This window comes from Hyla sarda, chromosome 5 (assembly GCF_029499605.1).
Source record: "Hyla sarda isolate aHylSar1 chromosome 5, aHylSar1.hap1, whole genome shotgun sequence".
In the NCBI taxonomy this organism is placed as follows: Eukaryota; Metazoa; Chordata; class Amphibia; order Anura; family Hylidae; genus Hyla; species Hyla sarda.
Window position 1 is genome coordinate 264,452,503 of NC_079193.1, and position 27,000 is coordinate 264,479,502.

Sequence of the window (27,000 nt, forward strand, 5' to 3'; positions counted from 1 at the left end):
ACCCCTTTAAGCACTTTTGTTTTTTTTATAAAAATCATAACGCATTAAATTTTGCAACTACAGACCCATATAAGGGCTTATTTTTTGTCTCACCAATTGTCACCTTTGTAATGACATCACTTATTTTAAAACAATCTGAGGCGGAACAAAAAAAATTATTTGTGTGGTGAAATAAAATAAAAAAAGTAATTTTGCAACTTTTTAGGGCTTTCTTTTCTACGCAGTGCACTTTCGCTTAAAAATGACACCTTATTTTCATCCTGTAGGTCCATATGGTTATAAGGATACCCAATTCACATAGAATTTTTTTTTTTAAGTAGTAGAATAAAATAAAACCTAACTACATGCAACAAAATTGGTATGTTTAAAATAGTCATCTTCTGACCCCTCTCAGGATCTGTGATACAGTAACTGCCTCACAGTAGGCCAAGGGGTATAGAGAATTATTCCCTGCAAAATTAGATGAAATATACCAAGGGAAGTACTTCGAAAACATAACTTTTACTTCAGTCAAGTTAAAATACACCAAGTTTGTGACCCTATAAAATCATGTATAACTTATTACCTATTGTACCACGTTTAGTAACAGTCCAAAGAGTTTCCGCTGCATATAGCAGCTTCTTCAAGGGAACAACGACAATGGTACAATCATGTATCTTGTAGACTCAGTGTCTGAATTGTCAAAAAATCAGGGTCCCTAACAACTCCAGTAGGTGTCCGATGGTATGGAACTACCTTAGATATACTCCCCAATAATAGATATAGACATAGTAGTTGTCACACTTATAAACTGGATCATAAATATAGTTTAAAGTATTATGAAGCATAGAATGAGGTAGTATGAAACAGAGATACAAGTATACCGGACCACTTTGTTTCCTGGAGGCCACCACTGGTCCTCCCAAGATACAGTTAGGTTTCCTGTATACAAAGAGAACGTGCGGGCCCGAGTGCAACCTACAGTGGTAGGGAGCCAGTCTTCTGGCTACTGGCGCTCTGCTAGACTAGGCAGGCTTGGAGCAGTAGATCGCTGATCGGATGACGAGGAGGCAGGTGAGTACCCTTCTGTCGTCCAGTAAGCTGATTCGGGCATCGTGATTTTGTCGCGATAGTCCCGATCAGCTCTGCCGAGCTAAAGGGATAGTTTCACTTTCATTTTAGATGCCTTGATCAACTTTGATCCCGCCGTCTAAAGGGGTAATGCCCGGCATTAAACCTGGGTCCAGGCTGATAGTCGGGGGCCCACGGGATTTGAAGCGTTCTCCGCTCATGAGATCAGTTTAAACCCCGGTAACAGGACTCAGTCCTTAAATGGGTACTCTGCCCCAAGAATCTTATCCCCTATCCAAAGGATAGGGGATAAGACGTCAGATCGTGTGGGTACTGCCGCAGGGGACCCTCGGGATCTCCGCTGCAGCACCCCACTATCATTTTTAAACAGAGCAAACTCGCTCTGTGCGTAATGACTGGCGATATAGGGGCCAGAGCATCGTGACGTCACGGCTCCACCCAGTGATGTTACAGCCCGCCCCCTTAATGCAAGTCTATGGGAGGGGGCGTGATGGCTGCCACTTCCCCTCCCATAGACTTTTATTAAGGGGGCGGGCCATGATGTCATGAGGGGGAAGAGCCGTGACTTCACGATACTCAGGACCAAGTAATGATAGCGGGGTGCTGCAGCGGAGATCCCGGGGGTCCCCAGCGGCGGGACCCCAGGGATATGACATCTTATCCCCTATCCTTTGGATAGGGGATAAGGTGCTAGGGATGGATTACCCCTTTAAGTGCCAGGACGTCAGGGTGTACCTGTTCATTAAGTGGTTAATGATTAGCTGTCATGTCATGTGACTAGACCCGGTTCTTCATACTCACACCCACCCAGTTAACATTGGATGACATTTGTTTGGGTGGATGCTTAACCCCTTAAGGACGAAGCACATTTTGACCTTTAACAGTAGCTCCCACCATCCTATATTTTTTTTTCCTGTCCCTGCCTATTGCCCATCTATCCCTAACCCCCTCCCTGCTTTTAATTTTTTTTTACTATATTAAAAAGGTCTTTTTGGCTGCCTGGTAGTGTGCTCACTACCAGGCAGACTTCCCCAGCAGGCACAACGTCACTGATGCCTGCTGGGGGAGCAGACTTCCGCCCTTCGTTCATCTACACAGGGTGCCTCCAGCTGTTTCACCACTACAACTCCCAGCTTGCCCTGACATGTATTGGCTGTAAGGGCATGCTGGGAGTTGTAGTGATGAAACAGCTGGAGGCACCCTGTGTTGAAAACAATAAAAGTTAGGGCCATGGGGGCAATGGGACTTTAACCCCTTTCTGCAAAACACCGTGGCACGGGAGGGTTATGAAGAGAGTTGAGCTCGCATCATACCCAACGGTCCCGGCTGCAATCAACAGCCAGGACCAGTGGCTAATGCCGGACATCACCGTTCCGGCAGATGTCCGGCATTAACTCTGTAGACATATTCCAACAGGCACAGATAGTCCACATTAGTGTAATAGAGCTACGGATCCTTATCTGCAAACACCACAGTGCTCAACCTTCAGAATACGAGCAATGCAATGAAATAGGGGATAGAAGAAGTCAAGTGGCACTCACGGTTAGTGAACAGAATCTTCTTTATTCGGTACAGTGTGTAAAACATACAGCGGGGTGCTTGAACAAGCAGTGTATCGTACAACAGCTATTTCACGCCGCTCCCGGCGCTTCTTCAGGTCACACCTCCTCTGACGTGAGAGGCCAGGTAAATACCTCCTTTCCCCTGTCACGTCAGAGGGGGAGGTACAACAGCACTGCAATATTATTAAGACAACAGGAATATTGTTTATCACAATTTATAAAATATATTCGGATCTGTAAAAAACATTAAAAACAGTGATTCTTTTTCTTTTCTAGATGTGCACAAAACTTTAGCTGAAGATAAAATAACATAAGAACGTAATAAAGCTAAACAGGGATTTAGACAAACGCATTCAAATCAAGGTTGTCATTCAGACCTAGGTTTCCCCAAGCTTCGGTCCGAATGATCCACCTTGCTTCGTACTGAAGAAGTGCTTTGAGTCTGTCTATGCCCTCTTTCACAGAAACCACTTCAATTCCTAGAAATGTCATACTTTTATGTCTCCTGCATGGTCTTCTAGAATATGGGCAATAAGTCTTGGTGACCCTTTTTGAAATTTTTAAATTGATTTATTTAAAGCAATTCAAAAATTATCTCTAAAAAAGTTTTTTCACAATAAAAGTAGCAGCACTTTGAGCGGAGGGAGAAATTCCCGTGAGCACTGCTACTCTTGGTTTTAGTGCACTGCAAAATGCTCCTCCATCAGAAGTGGAATGTCTCAATGTGTTAACGGCTCTTCTGTTGGAGGAGCAGAATGAACATGAACCTGAGATCATCTGCGTCTTCCTTCCTTCCTTCCCCCGTTGAGAAAAATAGCGTTGAGAAAAATGTTCTTTCCAAAAAAATGGCAGAAAAATTATTACCTAACCCGAAACCTGCGACATGATATTTTCTGCCTAAAACGCACACAACTCTGGTGTCCCCACCCGGGAGACCTATTGTCTCCGGGGTGGGGTCACTAACTGAGCCCATTTCAAAGTTTATCGACTGGCTGTTGCACCGTTGCTAAGGGAGATACCCTGTCTCGTTAAATACACTAACTAATTCCTCCTTACTTTGGAGGGTTTAAATTGGCCAGATAATGCCATGTGTGTCTCGACATTGAGAGTCTTTATACGAGTATCCCCCAGAGCAAAGGAGTGGAGGCCATCAGAGAATTCTTGAAATCTTCTGATAGGTCCCATAATTACATAGACTTTGTGTGCGATGCATTACATCTAATTTTGTCATGCAATTCTTTCAAGTTTGGTGAAGAATGGTTTATTCAGACCGGAAGAGTTGCCATGGGCACCCCGGTCGCTTGTACTGTTGCGAATCTTTATGTCGCAATGTTTGAAAAATTATATATTTTTTGTGAAGCTAATCCATGCAAATTTATTGCATATTATCGATGGTTTGTCAGTGATATCTTCATTGTGTGGACAGGTACTGAATTTTTTTTTAGCTTTTGTCTCCTCATTAAATTGTAATAACCAACTGAACTTGAGATTTACATCTAAAGTAGGTCCATTGAAATTGGAGTTCTTGGACGTGCTCGTGGCGATAGAAGACTGAAACCTTGTGACAAAAGGGTATAAGAAAACCCACCGCATGTAATTCCCTGCTCCAATTCAAAAGCTATCACCCCGAGCATGTTAAGTCCACAGTCCCTTACGGACAATTCTTACGTCTGAAACGAATAAATAGTAAAGAGAGCGATGAAGATTGCAAGTTAACAAGACAGAAGACAATTACAGTGATCCCTCAACTTTCAATGGCCTCAACATACAATAGTTTCAACATACAATGGTCTTTTCTGGACCATTGTAAGTTGAAACCAGACTCAACATACAATGCTATGGACAGTCCAGATCTGTGAAACATGTCAATGAACTGACCAATCAGAATGGACATTTACTGGTAAAATTCCTGTATTACTGAAGCGTATGCACTGATTGGTGTCTGGTAGCGCCCCCTACAGTACATGTTCTGTACTCTTTACCTGTACCAGGATTAACTGCTCCTTTGGACTTTTTAAGGATATTGCATGTACTGTACAGGACCCCGAAGAAGCTCCTGTCCTCTACATAGACCAGTGCTTCCCAAGCAGGGTGCCCCCAGCTGTTGCAAAACTACAACTTCCAGCATGCCCGGACAGCCTTTGGCTGTCCGGGCATGCTGGGAGTTGTAGTTTTGCAACAGCTGGAGGCTCCCTGCTTGGAAACACTGACATAGACAGTGATTTACAGCTTCCAGCAGATCTTTCTTACTTTTATATGTAAGGAATTGCTTTATCTGTATTAGTTATCTACTTATTTTTATTTAATTCTCACTTTTTCCTATTTTTGGATGACATTTTGGGGCCTTCAGAACCAATTACCAGGTTTCCATAGAGTTCTGGTCTCAACATACAATGGTTTCAACATACAATGGTCGTCCTGGAACCGATTAATATTGTAACTTGAGGGACCACTGTACTTAGAGGGAGAAAAAATAGAAAAATTAAGACTCACCACTGTAATTCTAATCAAATAACTCTAAATATCTTAGAAAATTCCTCAGAAAATTTGTTTTGTTTTTCTTTCTCTTTCCAATTCAGTCCGATGGCAAAAGAAAAAAAAAATCCATCAATGAAAATTGGTTCTTAATTCAAAGAGACGTTGATTTAATGAATTATGCACAGTCCAAACCATTGATAGCATATAAAAAAATGTAAAAACATTAAAAATATTCTAGTTAGTAGTCTTAAGACCAATTCTAATGATAACTGGCTTAAAAGAACCATCACTCCAGGAATGCACAGGTGTGGTTCCTGCAATTGGTGCACCTTTGCATGCCTGGACAAAAATGTTTTGATTAGAGGCGTCCCAATTGCATGGCATGATGCAATCTGCAGTAGAACAAAATATTTGGTGTATGCAATAATTTGCCCTTGTAAAAGATTTTATATAGGGTGTACCATTCGCCCCTTAAATATAAGATTCCGAGAACACGTTCATTACATAAAAAGGAAAAAAGGGTCACCAAGACTTATTGCTCATATTCTAGAAGACCATGCAGGAGACATAAAAAAGTATGACATTTCTAGGAATTTAAGTGGTTTCTGTGAAAGAGGGCATTGAAAGACGCAAAGCACTTCAGTGCGAAACAAAGTGGACCGAAGCTCGGGGAAACCAAGAACTGAATGACCACCATGATATGAATGCGTTTGTCTAAATCCCTGTTTAACTTTATTAAGTTCTTATCTTCAGCTAAAAGTTTTTTGCACATCTAGTTTCGAACAAGATGAATTGTGTGCGAAAAGAAAATCACTGTTTTTAATGTTTTTTATTTTTTATTTTTTTTTACAGATATGAATATATTTGATACATTTTCATAAATAATATGCCTGTTGTCTTAATAATATTGCAGTGCTGACGTGACAGGTGTGAGGAGGTATTTACCTGGCCTCGCACATCAGAGGAGGTGTGACCTGAAGAAGCTCCCGGGAGCGGAGTGAAATAGCTGTTGTCCGATACACTGCTTGTCCAAGCGCCCCGCTGTATGTTTTACGCACCGTACCGAATAAAGAAGATTCTGTTCACTAACCGTGAGTGCCACTTGACTTCTTCTATCCCCTATTAACTCTTTAGATGGGGCGATCAAAGTTGATTGCTGGGTCTAAAATGAAAGCTTCCCAGCTGCTCAGTCGGGACCATCACGGTAAAATCGTTATGTCCCGATCAGCTAGGACGCAGCAGGAGGGTGCCTTACCTTCCTCCTGTGCGTCCAATTGGTGATTGATTAAGCCTGGATTTCAGTCTTGGAGCAATCAACCGCCGATAACACTGATCAATGCATTGCAATACATTGCAGTCCCTATGGGGACTATAACATTGCAAAAAAAAAACATAAGTGAAAAAAAAAATAAAAGTTAAAGATGATTTAACCACTTCCCTAATAAAAGTTTGAATCACCCTATTTTTTCCCATAAAAAAATAAAAACCTGTAAATAAAAATGAACATATGTGGTATCGCCGCATGCGTAGGTGTCCGAACTATAAAAATATATTGTTAGTTAAACCGCACGGTCAATGGAGTACACGCCAAAAAAATTCCAAAGTCCCAAATTGCGTCTTTTTGGTCACTTTGTATACCATAAAATTTTTTTTATAAAAAGCAATCAGAAAGTCCGATCAAAAACAAAATGATAAAGATAAAAAATTCAGATCATAGTGCTAAAAATGAGCCCCCATACTGCCCCGTATGTGGAAAAAGAAAAAAGTTATAGGGGTCAGAAGAGGACAATTTTAAACGTATAAATTTTTCTGCATGAAGTTATGATTTTTTTTATAAGTAATACAAAATCAAACCTACATAAGTAGGGTATCATTTTAATCGTATGGACCAACAGAATAAAGATAAGGTGTCATTTTTACCAAAAAATTTACTGCGTTAAAACAGAAGCTCCCAAATATTACAAAAAGTATTTTTTCTTCCATTTTGTCGCACAATGATTTTTTTTTCTCGTTTCGCCATAGATTTTTGAGTAAAATGACGGAGGTAATTACAAAATAGAATTGGTGGCGCAAAAAATAAGCCATCATATGGATTTTTAGGAGCAAAATTGAAAGGGTTATGAGTTTTAAAATGTAAGGAGGAAAAAACGAAAGTGCAAAAACGGAAAAACGCTATGTCCTTAACCCCTTAATGACCAAGCCCAATTTCACCCAAAAGCACCAGGCCAATTTTATTTTTGCGTTTTCGTTTTTTCCTCACCTTCTAAAATCCATAACTATTTTATATTTCCATCTACAGACCCATATAAGGGCTTGTTTTTAGCGTGACCAATTGTACTTTGTAATGAAACCTCTCATTTTACCCTAAAATGTATGGCGAACACAAAAAAATATTTTTTTAGGGAGGAAATTTAAATGAAAACCAAAATTTTGCACATTTTGGAGGGGTTCGTTTTCCCACTGTACAATTTACGGTAAAAATTAAGTGTTCTTTATTCTATGGGTTAATACGATTAAAATGATACCCATGGCTAAATACTTTTATATTTTTGTACCGCTTAAAAAAAAAAATCTAAAACTTTTTGTACAAAATCGGTAATCTAAAATTGCCCTATTTTGACCACCTATAACTTTTTCATTTTTCCGTATATAGGGCGGTATGAGGGCTCATTTTTTGCGCCGTCATCTGTACTTTTTTTTAGATACCACATTTGCATATATAAAACTTTTAGATTATTATTATTTTATATATTTTTTTAAATAAAATGTGACAAAAAGATTCGGCCTGGCTTTTCTGGCCCCCTACTCTTATTATCTAGCAGCCGGGGCTGCTCGGATTCTTGATAGCTTTCATCATACCACCATGAAACTATGGGTCAGTATCGAGTGGGCACTCTCCCCATTTCCGCTCACTGCCCTGCCATGGATTTGTCCGGCGTTTTGGACCAGACAATCCTTATCCTCCCTCCCGTTTCTGTCTAGGACCCTTCTTCACATTTGCCACCAACATCTGTACAAATCCCTTCTTTTTCGGCCCCTTGGTCCCATGTCTCCGTTGGTCGGCAATCCTGACTTCCAACCGGGACTATCGTCTGGGGACTTACTACGGTCAGACCCGGCCTCCCCCTTCCAGATTGTTAAGGTTCTGCACTCTGCCACTCTGAAAGCTTTCGCAGAAATTGTAGGTGACCAGGCTCCCTCCCCACTTAACTTATTCCACTACATGCACATGCAACACTTTTATAACACCTGGCGTTCTCCGTGGGATTTCCATAGAGATCTGACCTCCTTTGAACACGTATGTCTGACCTCTGACATACCTAGCCACTTGGTCTCGCAATTGTATGCCCTGCTACGACCTAAATCCCCTGACACTCTTCTCTCTTATCAACAAGCATTGGTTCGAGAGCTTGGCCACACCCCCTCCGCCCCTGACTGGGACATCTCTTTCCTGATGTGTCATAAAGCCTCGATAGCTGTGGCTCTTCAGGAGACCAACTACAAATTGCTGTCTCGTTGGTACAGGGTTCCATCCCTGCTCCATCAGTTCTATCCCGCAGTTCCCGACACGTGTTGGCGGTGTGGCCAAGCAGGGGGCACCTTGATACATGTCTGGCTTTCTTGCCCAGTATTGGAGGCCTTCTGGTGGGAGATTAGCTCCCTTATTGGAACCATCACGGGGGTTAGCTTGGAACAGAAGCCACAAGTTCTGTTACTTTCTATGCTACCGGGCTCCCCTAGATCCTTGAAAAAGGGTCTGACAGGTCTCCTATTGGCAGCAGCTAGGAGAGTGATACCTAGGAGGTGGAAGTCCCCGTCTCCTCCAACAGTAACTGATTGGCTCAAGGAAGTACTACACATTCAGGGCCTGGAAGAATGCCTGTCGGAACTCAATGGCCATAGTGATAGATACCTAACGCACTGGCGTGTCTGGCATGACTATGCTTTCTCGCCTCAATTTCTGCAGTTTTGGCATATCTTCTTCTTCTCTTACTGCACCCACTGTGTAATCTCCTGTTTGCCCCCTGTCCCTTTCTACTCCTTTCTCTGGTCTCTTCCTGCCACCCCCTCCCTTCTTTCCCCTTTTCTGCTCGCTCAAGTCCCCTCCTCCCTCCATCCCTTCCCCAGTTTCAGGTTTTACCTGAGCAGTTTGGAATGTTCTAAGTGATATTCTTTAGATTTTTTGGTTAAATGGATAGGCTAGTATATGCATACCTTTTCCCTATCATTACGTCACCATTATCGGATTTATTGCCCCTCCTGCGTGAGGTGGTTTTGACTATACATTGTATCCAGATACTCTCATAACCCACGCCAATAACTGTCTGTACCTTGCCTTGACACCATACCTGTTTATTCAATAAAGCGTTGAATTTGAAAAAAAAAAAGTGACAAAAAAGCAGCATTTTTTTACTTTTGAAATTTTTTACGTTTACGCCATTCACTGTACGGGATCATTGACATTATATTTTGATAGTTCGGACATTTACGCGCGCGGCGATACCAAAAAGGTTTATTAAAAAAAATATTTTACGCTTTTTGGGGGTAAAATGGGAAAAACGGACAATTTTCATTTTTATTGGGGGGAGGGGATTTTTCACTTTTTTTTTACTTTTTACTTTTACATTTTTCAACTTTTTTTTTATTTTTTTTACACTTTTTATGTCCCCATAGGGGACTATCTATAGCAATCCTTTGATTGCTAATACTGTGCAGTGCTATGCATAGGACACAGCACTGCTCAGTATTATCGGTTATCTTCTGCTCTGGTCTGCTCGATCGCAGACCAGAGCAGAAGACCCCGGGAGACGGCCGGAGAAAGGTGAGGGGACCTCCGGCCGCCATGCTGGATGATCTGATCGCCACGGCAGCGCTGCGGGCAATCCGATCACCCAATCCAAGTGCCGCAGATGCCGTGATCTGTATTTATCACGGAATCAGAGGGGTTAATGGCGGACATCCGCGCGGGTCCCCGGCTGCTGCTAGCAGCCGGAACCTGCTGTGTATGACGCGAGCACCGTTCCGATGCTCGTGGTCATACACAGGACGTAAATGTACGTCCTGGTGCGGAAAGTCCCGCCAAGCCAGGACGTACATTTACGTCCTGGTGCGGAAAGTCCCGCCAAGCCAGGACGTACATTTACGTCCTGGTGCGGGAAGTCGCGCCAAACCAGGACGTACATTTACGTCCATGGTCGAGAAGGGGTTAAGCAAAACAATTTGGGGAAGTTAAAGGGGTACTCCGCCCCTAGACATCTTATCCCCTATCCAAAGGATAGGGGATAAGAGGTCAGATCGCCGCGGTCCCGCTGCTGGGAACCCTGAGGATCGCCGCTGCGTCACTGCGCTATCATTACTGCACAGAGCTAGTCATGGCTCCTCCCCTTGTGACATCACGGCCCGTCCCCTTAATGCAAGTCTAAGGCAGGGGGGCGTGACGACCATCACGCCCCCTCCCATAGACTTGTATTGAGGGGGCGGGTCGTGACATGAGGGGCGGGGCCGTGACTTAACAATGCTCTGGCCCCTGTATTGCCCGTCATTACGTGCAGAGCGAACTCGCTCTGCGCAGTAATGACAGCGCTGTGCCGCAGCGGCAATCCCCGGGTCCCCAGCAGCAGGACCGTGGCGATCTGACATCTTATCCCCTATCCATTGGATAGGGAATAAGATGTCTGGGGGCGGAGTACCCCATTAAGCGTTAAATTAACTATCCTATATTTAAGTGGATATATATGTAACATGGGAGTGTTATCAAAATATCTCCAGCAGTTTGGAAGTTATGCAGTAACATATACTTCCCTTAGACTTGTATGGGACTTTAAACAAAAACCCTGACCCTGGCAAATGGGGGTAAGTGTTAAATCACCTATCCTATGTTTGTTGTTGACATATAAGTAACATGTGTGACAAGTTTCATGTTGATATCTTTAGCCGTTTGGACGTGATGCTGGAACATACACACAGACATTGAAGGAGATTTATCATTCTTTTCAAATGTATGGCTTTTATATGACAATTTTTTTTTTTTACTTTCTTTTGCTTACATGCAATCTATTTATCAAATATTCACACGACCTTGATAAATAAATCGCACGTTAGCAAAACCCGTGAAACACGCTTACAAAAGCATTTTTTAAAGCAGAAAAGTTTTCCCTTATGTTAATTGCCGAAGTTCTTTATCTACCCTTTATTACCAGTAGCATTGCTAGAGAGTGATGGGGAGGGGGGCGCCTACCGCATTGGGTGACACCCTGAATGGCCTGCCTGGCACTAAATTGCTGCACTCCAACTATCCCACCCTCCTCAGGAATTAAAAAACATTAAAAACATACTATGTTGCACCATGAACATCTGTACTCTTTTGTTCTGATTTTTTGTTTCATTTTGAGCCCGCATTTTGTAATGTTGATGGGCGGAGTCTCGCGTTGCTGTGCTGAGGCCGGAGTTTGTGTCAGGAAGGAAGACACCAACAGGCACATCAACAATAGTGAAGCCACACAAAAAAAATTGCTCGGTACGTTACCCACCTCAAAATATATAATAATTTTTTTCTAGAATTAACATTAATGTAGTAGCTTTGTTTCATGATGCAGAACAAGAACAGTTGTTAAAGTGGGTGTTAATGTCCTGTCCCGTATGCACTGTTTGTAAGCCAGGTTGGACCTGGAATACATTTGCAACTTTTAAATGGAAATGCTACTTTTTTTCTTCATAAATAGCAACTATCGCATTTGATAAATACATGACCACTGCAAAGTAAAAAAAAAAGAAATTACTACGTGAGCAGATTTCAGAAATGTGCTTTGGATTAAGCAAAAATCAAAAAGTCGCAGCATGTATAGAAAGGTCGCATGTGCGCAAGTACGTGCATTTTTTTTTTTTTTACACAAAAAAAATCTACCAAGGAGCATTAAAAATCATATATCCACACACACACACACACACACACACACACACACACACGCACACACACACACACACACACGCACACACACACACACTAGCGGAGTGCTTGACGTTGCCCAGTTTTTCCTTCCTAATCCTTGTTGGGGAGGAAAATAAACAAAAAGGAGGAAGCTTTTGACATCATATCCCGTCCTCATATATTGTTGTCATATCCCGACCTCCTATCCAGTCCATCTATCCCGTCCTCCCTTATCCCGTACCGTAATATGTGTACTAGGTATCGAAATATCTCCAGCCGTACGGAAGTTATGTGGGAACATACATTTCCCATTGATTTGCATAGGACTTTAATCAAAAACCCTGACCCTCACAAATGGGGGTAGTTAAGGGTTAAATTAACTATCCTATATTTTAAGTGGACATATAAGTAACATGTGACCAAGTATTATCAAAATATCCTATCCTATGTTTGTTGTTGACATGTAACTAACATGTGTGCAAAGTTTCATGTTCATATTTTTTGCCGTTTGGACGTGATGCTGGAACATACACATTCACACACACACACCGAGATATATATCTATATATAGATAGAGAGACAGCGTGAGGCTGGATTATAATATATATATATATATATATATATATATATATATATATATATATAAAATATATATAACTCTGGGATGCTTTTACTTATGAATTTGATTCCGAAATGGTTTCTTCGTGACATATTATACGTTATGTTTGTGGTATATTTTCCCCCATAAAGAACCCCATTATGAAAACGGCACCCCTCAATGTATTCAAAAGGACATTCAGAAAGTTTGTTATACCTTTAGGTGTTTCCCAGGAATAGCAGCAAAGTGGAAGAAAAAATTCAAAATCTCATTTTTTTTACACTAACATGTTCTTGTAGCCCCAGTTTTTTTCATAATTACAAGTGGTAAAAGAAGAAAAATTTGTAACAATTTCTCTTGAGTAATACCTCATATGTTAATGTAACATGCTCTGCGAGCACACTGGAAGGCTCAGAAGGGAAGGAGCGACAATGGGCTTTTGGAGAGCAAATTTAGCAGAAATGGTTTTTGGGAGGCATGTCATATTTCGGAAGCCCCCATAGTGCCAGAACAGCGCAAAAACAAACACCCCTCAAGGAATTTAACAAGGGGTAAAGTGAGACTTAAAGGGGTACTCCGGTGAAAACCTTTTTTTTCTTTTAAATCAACTGGTGCCAGAAAGTTAAACATATTCGTAAATTACTTCTATTAAAAAATCTTAATCCTTCCAGTACTTATTAGCTGCTGAATGCTACAGAGGAAATTCCTTTCTTTTTGGAACACTGATGACATCACGAGCACAGCGCTCTCTGCAGATATCTCTGTCCATTTTAGCAACCGTGCATAGCAGATGTATGCTAAGGGCAGCATGGTGGCTTAGTGGTTAGCACTGCTGCCTTGCAGTGCAGGAGCCTTGGGTTCAAATCCCACTAAGGACAACTATAAATAAAGACTTATTATTATTATAATAACGTCAGCAGAGAGAACTGTGCTCGTGATGTCATCAGAGAGCATTCCAAAAAGAAAAGAATTTCCTCTGTAGTATTCAGCAGCTAATAAGTACAGTAAGCATTAAGATTTTTTTTATAGAAGTAATTTACAAATCTGTTTAACGTTCCGGAGCCAGTTGATTTAAAAGAAAAAAGGTTGTCACCGGAGTACCCCTTTAACAACCCACAGGTGATTAAAGTGGGATGTGAAAATGATTTTTTCTTCATTAAAATGCTGGTTTTACCCCAAACTTTTCATTTCCACAAGGGTAGGGAAAAAAAGCCCCCCAAAATGTGTAACCCCATTTCTTCTGAGTAAGAAAATACCCGATATGTGGATGTAAAGTGCTCTGTGTGTGCACTACAGGGCTCAGAAGAGAAGGAGCTAAATTTGGTTTTGGAGAGAGAATTTGTCTGGAATTGAAAACCATTTGCGTTTACAAAGCCCCCATGCTGCTAGAACAGTGGCTCCCCCCCACATGTGTTTCCACACCAGTGTGCCTCCAGCTGTTGCAAAACTACAACTCACAGGATGCACTGACAGTTGAAGGGCATGCTGGGAGTTGTTCTGCAACAGCTGGTGGCACACTTTCATTGACAAAATGCATAACTACAACTCCCAGCATGCACACACAGCCAAAGGGCAGGGGTATTTGGAGGGGTACTTTTTATTTTCCTCTGAATGTATGTAACCATCAGCTACTGATGTTATAGGCCTCAAATGCAAACTGAGATCTATGACTCCTGAGCCCTGTTGTGCGCCCACACCGCACATTACCCTATATGTCAGGGGAACTCAACTACTTTTAGTAGGGGTTCGCTTATCCAGGTCTGCCATCAGATAAAGGTCCGAGCAAAACACTAAGACCTGGTTCACACCTAGCAGCCGGAGTGCCATGCAAGAAATAGGTGCTGCCTGTTGTAGAACATTATTCCTACTCTAATAATAAGTCATAATTATTTCTCAACTGCCACACCCTGTGCCCCTGGTATAATTCTGCCACACACTGTGCCCATGAATTTAATACTGCCTCATGCTGTGTACCTAAATAAAATGCTGCTACACACCGTGCCCCTGAGTATAATGCTGCCACAAGCTGGAACCTCAAATATTTAATGGCCACTGTGCCCTGAACCAAATTATTGTCCCTTAAAACAATAAGCAAGATGTCTGCCCCCCCCCCCCCCCCATATGAACTGTGCCTCTGTCTGCCCCCTCCCATATGAACTGTGCCTCTGTCTGTCCCGTGTTGCTCCACTGCTCTGGCCTCTTCTTGTCAGGCCTATTTAGAGCAGATGATGCAGGCCAGGCCATGATGGGACCAAAAATAGGCCCAGGCATATTAGACTAGGCAGCCCATTTTTTTCGGTGGGGGTCCCAGCAGTCAGATACCTACCAAAATAAAATGGGCTGCATAGTCTACAATCCCCTCGGTTGAAGAGTCTCTCTTGCAAAGCTACAAGTCCCATCATGTCTGCAGATCTCCAGGCATTATGGGAATTGTAGTTTTATAACAGTTGGAGAGCCACAGATTGGGGGGACAGTTTTACTCATCACTGCAGAAATTACAAGCGACTACAGCTCTGATAGGATATTCGGGAAGAATACACAATAATATAATAACTCACAGGAGACGTCTTTCTTCTCTGTTGTTCATTTTCTTTTCTTCTTAATTTGGTCCAGACGCCAGGTCTATTTCCAGCTACGTCTTCTCTCTGTAAAATTTGATGCCTGAACATCACTGGTTCCTCATCCTCTGTATAAAGACAACAATCTGTATAACCCTGCTAGACACTGTACGCACAGAATATAACCCTACCACACCCTTTCTTCTGTTTGGCAGAATCTCACCCCTGTACTGTTATCCTTCAGACCCCTAAGGGCTTATCCACACTGCAGGCATTCAGCCTACTGAATGTCTGCTTACAGCAGATGTCGCCAAAGTGCGCCATCTCATAGATGGCAGTCTGGTAAAAATTAGCCCAAAGAATAAACAATGAATGTTCATTCTTTGGGCAGACGTCCATTCCACTGTGACGATCCTGCACTATGTACAGCGCAGCAGAATCCCATGAAAAACCATGGGATTCTGCTGCAAGCGGATTTCTGCCGACAGAATGCCCAAGCGTGAACGAGACCCAAGTGCCCCAGACCCCTTAGTACTCTTTCAAACCCATCTTTTCCCTCCTCCTTGAGACCCCCCAAGTCCCTCCAGACTCCTATGCACCCCAGTCATACTCCTTCACACTTTTCTGCCCCCCTCAGCCCCATTCTCCTCTGCACCCCCTTTAGTCATGCTCCTTCATATTTTCTGCCCCCCCCCCCCCCCTCCAACCCCCTTCCCCCCAGCTCACCCTTCAGTCATGCTCCTTCACACTTTTCTGCTCCCAGCCGCCTTCTCTTCCCTTTAGTCTTGCACCTTCATACTTTTCTGCCCCAGCCTCCTCCTCCTCTGCACCCCCTTTAGTCAAGCTCCTTCAAACTTTCCAGACCCCCCCAGCCCCCTTCACCTCCGAACGCAGACCTCAAGTCATGCTCCTTCACAATTTTTGCCTCCCTTCCCTTTCTCTATCACCTTGTGGAGGAGGGTCGGCAGGCTGTAGAAGAGAGAGACGCTCGTCTCCTCGGAACGGAGCTGCTGGGGCAGGGGTGTCCGTGACATAAGGCGTGTGCCGGCGCAAGGATGTCTGCTGCTCTTAAAGCATCAGTGTCCTTGCTCTGACTCACTGCACTAGGGGCCAGGGGACTGGCCAGAGGGAAGCCCCCCCTGCAGGGTAGGAAGGGGCTGGGGAGGTTAGTAAATCGCTGTCCGGCAGTGATCAGCTGTTCATTTGTATCGGTGTCTTAAAGACACCAATACATATGAATGCAGGGACAGCGGTTTAGGGAACCAGTCGGAGGTCCGGATGACTGGCGGCCACGGTGCGGATCTGGACCACGATCCGCCAGTTGAGTACCCCAGCTGTATGTGGATGTTTTTCCACACTCCGGAAAAAGCCCTCTAAAATTTGTAACCCCAATTTCACCTATAATCCCTTGTGGAAAAAAAAAATTTGGGGTAACATAAGCCTTTTAGTATGGAAAAAAACAAATTATTAATTTGTTATTGCTGCTGCTATTCCTGTGAAATACCTAAAGGGTTAAACTTTATGAATGCCATTTTGAATACTTAGAGGGGGGCAGTTTCTTTAATGGGGTCATTTATGGGGGATTTCTTACAGAAAGGCCCCTCAAATCTACTTCAAACTGAACTGGTTCACCAAAAAAATTCAGATTTTGAATTTTGAAAATTTGTATACTTGTTGCTATACTTTGATATATAAACTCTAATGTCTTCAAAAAGTAAAAACATGTCAAGTAGACATTGTTTATGTGAATCAATATATTTATTTAGCATGTTTCATTCAAGCAAAGTTTCAAAGTATGCACAATTTTCTAAACTTAAAGGAAATTTTGGAATTTTTCACAAAGAAATGATGCAAGCATCAACAAAAAAGGAGATTTTTTTTGTAGTCACCTTAAAATCTCTCTCGTAGCCTTCATTGGGGGGGGGGGGGGGGGGGGACACCTTTCTGATGGGTATATGCTCTTGCCACTAGGAGGCGCTGATACTACGAAAAAAGGTTGGTTCCTCCCTGGCAGGATATACCGGCCCACTTCAAGTGAGGTAATCAGTTTTGTCACAAAGCAGTAGGAGAAGCCAAGTCCGAAGGACCCCGGAAAAGAATCACGGAAAAAGAACCAGAAAAGACCATCCAGACAAAAAAGGAAGCTATGGGTGGGTACAGTGTGACACAATGAAGGCTACGTGAAAGATTTTACGGTGAGAACAAGAAAAATCTCCTTTTCTCGGTCGCTCTTCATTGGGGGACACCTTACCGATGGGATGTACCAAAGCAGTCCCCAAGGGTGGGAAACACAACCACTGGAGAAAGGGAAACAGCCAGAGACCGAACCCATTCTTCCGTAAGGGGTGTGGAAGAGACCCCAAGCCAGAGACAACAGAGGCCCAGAAACTGAGCTCCCGGAAGCTCCCACGTCCAAGGAGATGGACTAGGACACCAAGGGAAGGGACCTTCTTTTGCAAAGACTAAACCTACAATCCATACAGAGAGAGACAAGAAAAAGGTCGACTAGGAAGCCAGCTGGGCCAGAACCATCCCGGAAGGAAGTAGGAAATCAACCCCAAGCAACACAGAACCAGACAGAGGGCTAGCCGAGCTGGGAAACAAAGATGGAAAAGGGCACAACAAGAGAACCCCATCCAGAGTTGACCGATTCAAGAGAACATGGCGGAAAGACTCCAGGGAGAACAGTGTACGCCTGAGCAGAAGGCAAGCACAGAAGGTTGAGACCAGAAAACCCCTGGAAAAAAGAATGATTGAAACCGGCTCTAGAGAGGTCTAGAACCCTGACAAAAGCAGGTATTCCAGAGGCATACCTCAAATGGCTCAATGCAATGTGTCATATCAGGAATGATCCGAAGGGCGCGTGAACCTGGAGAGGAGCCGCTGCCTTGCCTCCAGGTCAGCGCGCTCTCAGGGGGAGAAGGGCAAAGCCACGTGCCGCCATAGTCCACTGAAAAATGGAGAGTAGGCACAGTCTGGTCTCCTGGGGCACGCTGCAGGGCTGTTCAGAGGTGAGCCGGAAAAGAACCCCTGTGGAGGGAGCTGCTGCAAAAGGCAGGAGGCTGTCCACCACAGGACCTAGTATGCAGATACACAGCCCTCCCATGAAACCCTGACCTAGCCCTGCAATAAAGGACAGAGTCCCATTTTAAAGAGGAGATGGGGATACAAACACACCTGCGGACGTTATCTTCTATACTCACCTCAGGCTTCTTCAACCAACTTATGGCCACACTGCATCATACCAGGCTAAGATAGCTGGCCAACAGGGGCAGTGGGGGACACGGACCCAGGGTACAACCTCCAGGCGCTTGCTGTTGTTGAGAAGGGGTTAACAGTACATATTCTATGCTTGTGCCCCTTCATCGAATATGAAGGAAACAGGTAGCGCCATGCTCCTGAACCCCCACCTGAAAAAGGGATACTAAAGGGAGAAAAGACAGGTCTGGGGTCTCCCGAGACCTGGTCTCTTTATTTTTATTTTTTATTTTATTATTTTCTAGTAATGGCTGGGGAGCTCCAGAACCTGTGTCTTGCCTCCTACTGACACTAGCTAAAACTGATTACCTCACTTACAGTGGGCGGGTATATCCTGCCAGGGAGGAGCCAACTATTTTCTTAGTGTCCGCGCCTCCTAGTGGCAAGAGCATATACCCATCAGTAAGGTGTCCCCCAATGAAGAGCGACTGAGAAAATTTGTCACTCTCTTAAAGTAGAATACGTGACGAAAAAACAATCTGAATCAGAATGATAAGTAAAAGCATCCCAGAGTTATTAATGCATAAAGTGACACAGATCAGATTTGCAAAAAAAATGGCCTGGTCGTTAAAGGAGTACTCCAGTGGAAAACTATTTTTTTTTTTTTTTTCAAATCAACTGGTGCCTGAAAGTTGAACAGATTTGTAAACTACTTCAATTAAAAATATATATATATATATCTTAATCCTTCCAGTACTTATCAGCTACTGAATACTACAGAGGAAGTTGAGCTGTTCTTTTCTGCCTGACCACAGTCCTCTCTACTGTCCATGTCAGGAACTGTCCAAAACAGGTGAGGTTTGCTATGGGGATTTGCTCCTACTCTGGACAGTTCCTGACACAGACAGAGGTGTCCGCAGAGAGTACTGTGGCCAGACAGTTAAAGTCATAAGCTATGAGAGAATAATGTTGAGTTTCTTGTGTATGCCTTTTGCTTACGTTTTGTTGATGTGGCATGCATAGTATTGGCTTCATTTTGGTTTACAAATGCACATTGACGTGGGTTTTGTGGGGCAGCCTACATTTCTCATGAATCCTATGGCTTTGGTGTTTGATTATTGCAGCTGGTCATCTCATCAGGCTCATAGTGCAGACAGGTGAACTCAGACTCAGAAGTGGGTTGGTTTTATCTCGTTTTGCTGAGATTTTCCAAAATTCTGGTAGAAATGGCATGTTTTTACCAAATTTTCCACAATTGCAGTACAGTTTTCACCATTATTTAGGTATAATCACAGCCAAAAAAAAAAAAAAAGCAACAAGAAACGCAATGTTTGAACACAGCATAAGGAAATGTGTATAACTATTAATGTATACTGATTCCATAGTGTACAGAGCTGGGGAGGGGGGAGGAGGGGTCTGGGAGCAAGAAGGAGGAATCTTGTAGGTGATTATGTCATCCTGTAGTCCACAGGAAGTCAGATTCGGACATCCTGTTGTAACAATTAGGTACTGGAAGACTTAGAAAGTCAGACTAGTGATCACGTGACCAAGTTAGAGTAATGAAACACATAGATGCCGCAGAGCTGGAATAAAATGAATGGTGCTGTTGGAATAGGAATAGCTTCTTTAAAATATAGTGTGAGAAATTAGCCTTAACTATTAAAGTGGATATGAAATCTGTGTTAACAGCAAACTTTATGTCTATTGTGAATCTAATGCTTCAAAATTAAAATCTGCTACTGAAGTAATACAGGTTAGTAGCTTAATTTCACAAAACTTACTTACAATGCAACAGAACCTTTAACTCCACCAAGAGTTTCTTTGAGGCTGTGTGACTTGTTCCTGGAAGTTTCTGCATTGCTTCCCCTTTCTTGTTTAAAATTTCAACTTTTAAAGCTCCTAAAAATATCCCAGACAAAAAATATTATTATAACATTTCTACCCCTTTAAATGTCAATGAAAACAACTTCTCTCTTTTTCACAGTCTGTAGTAGATGATTTCAAAATTTCCAACATTTTTAAATCACTCTTTACCAAAAAATGACCCCATAAAGAAAAGTCTTTGCCACCAAGTGCCTCACTTTCCTGCAATTGATCATTTACTGATGGTTATCAGGCTAAGTCTCTCTCTCTAGTAACAGAGACCAGAACTAAACTCAGTGCTGTGCACAGAAGAGAGAGCCAGAGTTGTACACCTACAATCTGTGAGCCTGTTTGCATTCTCAAGAGTATCCACACTGTATAAATAGAAAACCAAGTCTTCCCTCTCCTTTCTGACCATCCATAAAGTTCTGGGCAGCGGCCCCTTGTGTTCCTACTGCTGTATGAATACAGTATGAATGCTGCCTCCTAAATGTAATCCCTCTCTTTAGCTTAAAATCAGTAGTAGGTTAGTACAACCCCTTCCTTGTTGTGCTGTTGGTTATATTTCTGCTCACATAACACCTTGCAAAGGCATTGCATCAGTAACCCATTCTCCCTCAACAAACCATCTATTAAAGGGGTTATCCGGGCCTAGTGTGTGATACTGCCAAGCAGCAAATCACTGACATCCCCGAAGTCACTCCGGACACAAGCGTCATGCTGCAGCTCAGGATGAGGACCGCAGAGCAGAAGAGCAGAACACCATAGGCACCGTGGGAGCATTCTATACTCAAACCCCATAACATAATGAATACCCTAGTTTAGAGGATGCATAACAGACGATACAACAGTATATATATATAGATATATATATATATATATATATATATATATATATGACAACAGAACACAATGTTTAAATTTTTTTTAAAGGAGGATTTTACCTATAGGAGTTCCTGCCGGTTTTACATCATTCTCTACCAAAGCATCCCCATCAGGCCACGATACTGCCAATGTGTCTGGGAACCTTATAGGAGGAAGAAAAAAAAAATAATATATATTCAAACGTCCTTGAGACTAAAATGGTATATTGGAATAGCCATAACAGGAGGTTGTTATATATACAGTGAATCTTCGACATTTAAAACTTAACTTCGGATGAGCTTCAAAAAAGAAGAAAAAGGACTTAAAAGGGTTAATTGGAGAGAAAAGGGAAAAATATTTTTTCTGTGAATATATTGTGCAGAGTGCTCTGTAAAGTAGAATGTATTTTAAAAAAAAAAACAACTGCTGTTATGATCCACAGTAAGTTCTTTTCTTTTTGAATTTCCTTTCTGTCTGACCACAGTGCTCTCTGCTGACACCTATGTCCATTTTAGGAACTGTCCAGAGTATGAGCAAATCCCCATAGAAAACCTCTCCTGCTCCAGACAGTTACTAAAATGGACAGAGGTGTCAGCAGAGAGCACTGTGGTAAGACAGAACGGAAATTCAAAAAGAAAAGAACTTCCTGTGGATCATAACAGCAGCTGACCAGTACTGGAAGGATTAAGAGTTTTTAATAGAAGTAAAGTAATTCACAAATCTGTTTAACTTTCTTTCTTTAACCAGTTGATAAAAAAATTTTAGGATAGGGGATAAGTTGCAGCCCGCGGGAAGGGGGCGTGTCAACCTCCGCACGAAGCGAAAGCCGACACGCCCCCCTCAATACAACTCTATGGCAGAGCCGGAGCTCTGCCTTAGGCAATCTCCGGCTCTGCCATAGCGATGTTTTGAGGGGGCGTGTCGGCCACCGCTTTGTGCGGTGGTCGACACCCACTATCTGGCCGGAGAGGCTGGCTCCCGTACAGAGAGATCCACAGGGGGCCCCAGCGGTCGGACCCCCGCGATCTCAAACTTATCCCCTATCCTTAGGATAAGTTTTTATCCACTGGACTACCCCTTTAATGGCGGTCTAGGCCAGAAAGAGAAGAAAAGAAAAGTAAACAACTCCGGCTAGAGAAGACGTCACCTATAAATTGTGGGGACTGGGGAGAGGAACAGGGGGCCTGTTATAGAGGAAAGTAGAGCATATGAATTATACTATAACCATTACAAAGTGTCTCTAATATGGGGGTACAGATTTTTGGGAACGGGCTGTCAAGGGGTACTCAGGCCAAAAAGGTTGAGAACCACTGGATTATACTATGCTGTAATACATTTGTACTGCAGCACAGTATAACCTGATCTGCTGCAGATACTACAGTCTGTGTGATCAAGCCAGTGGATGGATCTCACAGACTGCCGTAGCAGGCAGACAGGAGGTCATCATCTGACCTCCTGCTGCCATTGCAACCAACGGCAACCCGAGATCGTATTGTGGCACCGACGTTTGTGAACAAGGGGAGCGCACTCCCCGTCAACACCATAGATGCCGTGATCAGGATTGATCACGGCATCTATGGGGTTAATGCTGCCGGGACCGGCGCGATTGCGGCCCCGGCAGCTGTGGCAGGACCCTGTCTGTTATGGACAGCTGTTTCCTGCCGCTCACCTCCCGCGCTACATGCGGCAGAGCAGGAAATCAGCAGGACGTATGCATATGTCCCAGCGTGCGAACATGTCGGGTGACAGTGACTTGCGGGATGGCAAAGACTTAAAAAAAATATATATTGGTCTGTCCCATTCAAAATGGGACATATGGTCAGCCTAATACAATGATAATGTAATTATTATAAACAAAACAAAAAAAAAACAAAAGAAACAAAGAAAACAAAAAACTAAACAAAATGCAGGACAAAAAACTTAAACCCAAGGGTTGGTCTTAGTGGCAGAAGTAAGGAAGAATTGTGTGTGCTTTCAGATAAAGTGGTCTACAGCTTAAAGCGTACCTGTACTCACCGTAAAATCTCTCTTGTAGCGTTCATTGGGGGACACAGATACTGATGGGGTATATGCTCTTGCCACTAGGAGGCACTGACACTATGGGAAAAAGTTGTCTCCTCCCCGGCAGGATATACTCACCCACTGGAAGTGAGGTAATCAGTTTTGTCACAAAGCAGCAGAAGCAAACAAGATATGTCCGAAGGACCCTAGAAAGGAAACACTAATAGAAACCCAAGAACCGAAAAATATTATCCAGACAAGACATGAGGAAAGGGGTGGGTGCTGTGTCCCCCAATGAAGACTACGAGAAAGATTTTACGGTGAGTACAAAAAAAATCTACTTTTATCAGTCACTCTTAATTTGGGGACACAGATACTGATGGGATGTACCAAAGCAGTCCCCCAGGGTGGGAAAAACAACCAAGAGAGAGATAAAGAGAGAGAGAGAGATCTAAAGAGAAACAGAGATAAAGAGAGAGAAAGATATAAAGAGAGAAAGAGCGAGAAGAAACGCAGTGGAAAGGAAAATGACAAGAGAACCTCTTCCAGAGAAACAACCAATACAAGAGAACCTGGCGAGAAAACACTAGGGAAATCTGTGTACACCTGGGAAGAAGGGGGAGGCTCGAACCTCTGGAAAACAAGGCCGTCTGCTGAGAGGCACGGTGAATGCTAAAATAAACAGAACCAAAAGGCTTCAGGTACCAGAACCACCATCCCAGGAGCACCAGAACCACCATCCCAGGAACATACCACTGGAAGAAAAGCCTCAGAGTGTATGACCCTGAGGCAGGACTGCAGTCAAGAGCAGGACGAGGGAAATACATCCAAACAAAGAAATCTGGCCAGACTGGCGTAATCCACCTGAACAGAACACCCTCCGCCCTGGGTGACACAGACCCCGAAGGAGAAGAAGGGGGGAAAGCGGCCAACAAGATTTGGAATGCCTTGAGAAGGGGCATCCCTGAGCACCGGAGCGGAAGAAATGGGAACTGGAGGTTCCCAGGACTCAGGAAGGTCCTACACCCGAAGTGTGAGAGCAAACCCAGCCACAGCGAAAAGCACCGGGGAATGTAATTCTGAGACAAGACTAGAAGTAGCGCGGATCAGCGAGACCGCCTCAGGGAAGGCGGAAAGGAGCTGGGTAAGAGTGCCACGTATGCCCCAGGTTCCAGCCCTCACTACGGCCCCAAGAACAGGAAGGTCATTCAAGAGAGAAAGACGCCTCAGGCGTCCAGGAGGGTACCCAATGCAAGAAAACTCTCCGGCACCTGAGAACACGAACTAAGAGGTGCACACGAAGACCCCGAGGCAGGCCCAACAGGACGAAACCGGAGGGGGAGGGGAAAGGGAGCCTAGCCAAAACTCCCAGGTGCCAGACACTGAAAGGCTACTCCTGCAGACTGTAGGGTCAAGTGCGGCGCAACTGACCGAATAACAAGGAAGAATGGACCCACCGTCCAGGAGGTCTCCACCAAGGGAGAAGGAAAATAGTGGCAGGAACCCCAACAAACATGGGCCAGACCGCCGGAGCTGAGCCATCTATGACAGCAGACACCCCTCTAGCAAAGGAAAGAGCCTAGGCTGTCGGAACAGCAGGCAACTAAGAAAGTAGGGAGGTGCCAGGTTGTAATAGGAAGCCATGACCACAGACCTAGCTGGCGGGACCCCCTCCTGATAACTCAGAGCAGAACAGGAATTCAGCGTAAGGGGAGAGAGAAGGCACTACAACGGCAGTAGCCAGTTGTTGAGAAAGCAGACACTGAGTAGCTGAGCCTCAGAGGGTGAGAATAGCAACCCCTGCAAAAACATACCAAGGTATGGAGAGCAGTGCACGTCATCTGAGAAAACCAGGACACCCGTGCTAGGTAAGAAAAGACTACAAATGCCAATAAGGTGCATGTGCATCAACATACAGTAGAGGAGGTACGTTCCAAAAAGGGACGAAACCCTCGTCCTTGGAATAAAAGGCAGACACTGACAACCGAGCCATTCCAGCCCTTGCTTAAAGGCAACGGCTCAGTGGACTGGGCCGCCAGCATAGAAAAGTAGGAACACGGTAGGAAACCCGGAGACATTGGGCACAGAGAAGGTGCAGAGTCCACTAGGATCTGTAGACAATGCCCCTATCCCATCTCCTAGAGAAGACACCAAGGGCATGCCGCTAGGCACCAAAACTGCAGGTGCAGATGCAGGAGCTGCAGGATGGAAGGGGCATGGGAACCCATGCAGACACAGTCTGGCTAACTGCATGAGGGTCAAGGAAACACACAGATCCACTGTTTAGGAACCAGACACAGAAGGCGAATTACTGGATAACAGCAGCCTGTACAGCAAGCATGGGTAGGTGACCTAAAGAATAAAAGAAACTAAGCAGACAGACTGGCTAATTGGTAAAGGGATCACTGAACACACAGGGACAATCCTTTAAACCCTCACACTGTAAGTGGGTTATTGAACCTCAGAGGTGGGTGTGACATGCCGGAGATGGGCGAACTAAGAAGGAGACCCCGCAGACTCTGGGGGAAGTATAGGGCATGAAGGGCCACCCATGTGAAACCCCACTCCGCCAGTGGGGTACCTTAACACCAGCCGTGGCACAGGAAGTGCGTGATAGGAGCACAGAACACAGTTTGGCTGCCCGGGAAAGGGCCTCCTGAACCCGCAGGTTTACTTCTTAGGACCTGGACTGTGGCCGCAGGAGCGGCAGCTATTCAATCGACTCGGCAGTGAGAGACCGACGGACGACTGACTGGCTCATAGTCCCTTGTACCTGAAGAGGCACTCTTTCGGACTGTCCACACTAATCGGGAGGAGGGATGGAAAAGCCAGCCGTATACGCAGTTGCCTGTGATGGGTCATCGGCTGAGGCGGAAAACGTACAAACCACAGTCTGACTTGCCAACTGGATACACCCGCAGGCGCTGACCGGCGACGAAAAGGGGACTACAGCACAGATAGGTCAGCCCTATGCCCCTAACGGCAATCAATTGCCGTAGCAAAAAACTTGACAACTCCGAGGATGTAGTTCAAACAAAAACTGCCGCATTTGCAGAGCAAATTTGCAGAGTGAGGAACCTTAGAGGATCCCATGGGGAAGTTCAGAGGCTCAGCCGAGAACATCTCGGCGACCCTGGTCAAGGCGTAAATCAAAGTTAAGGCAGAACCAGCTGCCTAGAGGCAGTATTCGAGAGGGTCACAAGACACTTGTTGTAGAACCAACTCAGGCCAAGGGTAGAGTGGTGGACTAGACAGACGGGACACCGGAGAATCCCCCAGGGGGAGATGTCCACTTGGAGACCCGGCAGGAAGAGACAGGTATAGTGTCTGTAGTCCCGAACTCTTCCGGAAATGGAGTTTTGGATGCTTCCAGGCTGCGTCCAGAACCAGTCAATTCAGCATGAGAACTGAACGTCTTAGAAGACTGATGAGAGCAGCAGAAGGAGACTGCTGGAACGGAGTCCACAGTCTCAGGGTCCTGTAGGTGTGAGGTGCCCTTGATTACCATGATCAAGTCATCCACCATGTCCAATCCGTGGGTCAAGCTAGACTCAGATAGCTCCCTGGGGAGCGAGCAAAGCACCGGGAACCCGTCCCATGGCAAACCAGATAGAGAGCCGGTGGGCAGGAAACAGAATCTCGCCTGAAAGACCTGGCAGGCAAAACATGGGACCTGGGGCAGATAGGGGAGGGGGGGGGGGGGAGTAGTAGCGCACTCTGGGGACCACACTCGCCCAAGCAAGGAGATGGCCCCTACTAGGAATCCTGCAGAGGATTGTGTGGCTTGCGGGGAAACCGGCACTACGCCAGAACCGGAGCTTTCACTGACTCAGTCTGACATGCCAAAAAGAGGGCAGCATGCACCAAAGCGGACACCGT

At 44.3% G+C, this 27,000-nt stretch overlaps 1 protein-coding gene across 2 annotated transcripts in view; it reads right to left on the reverse strand.

The window, feature by feature from the left end:
- SMCHD1 (structural maintenance of chromosomes flexible hinge domain containing 1) overlaps positions 1-27,000 on the reverse strand; it is a 449,735-nt gene that overhangs the window by 277,861 nt on the left and 144,874 nt on the right. For both annotated transcript variants that reach the window (XM_056521656.1, XM_056521657.1), the window contains exons 16-17: positions 21,201-21,283; positions 20,179-20,292 (exon numbers count right to left, since the gene is read on the reverse strand). In XM_056521656.1, the coding sequence (XP_056377631.1) occupies positions 20,179-20,292; positions 21,201-21,283 (197 nt within the window). The remainder of the gene's footprint in view (positions 1-20,178; positions 20,293-21,200; positions 21,284-27,000) is intronic.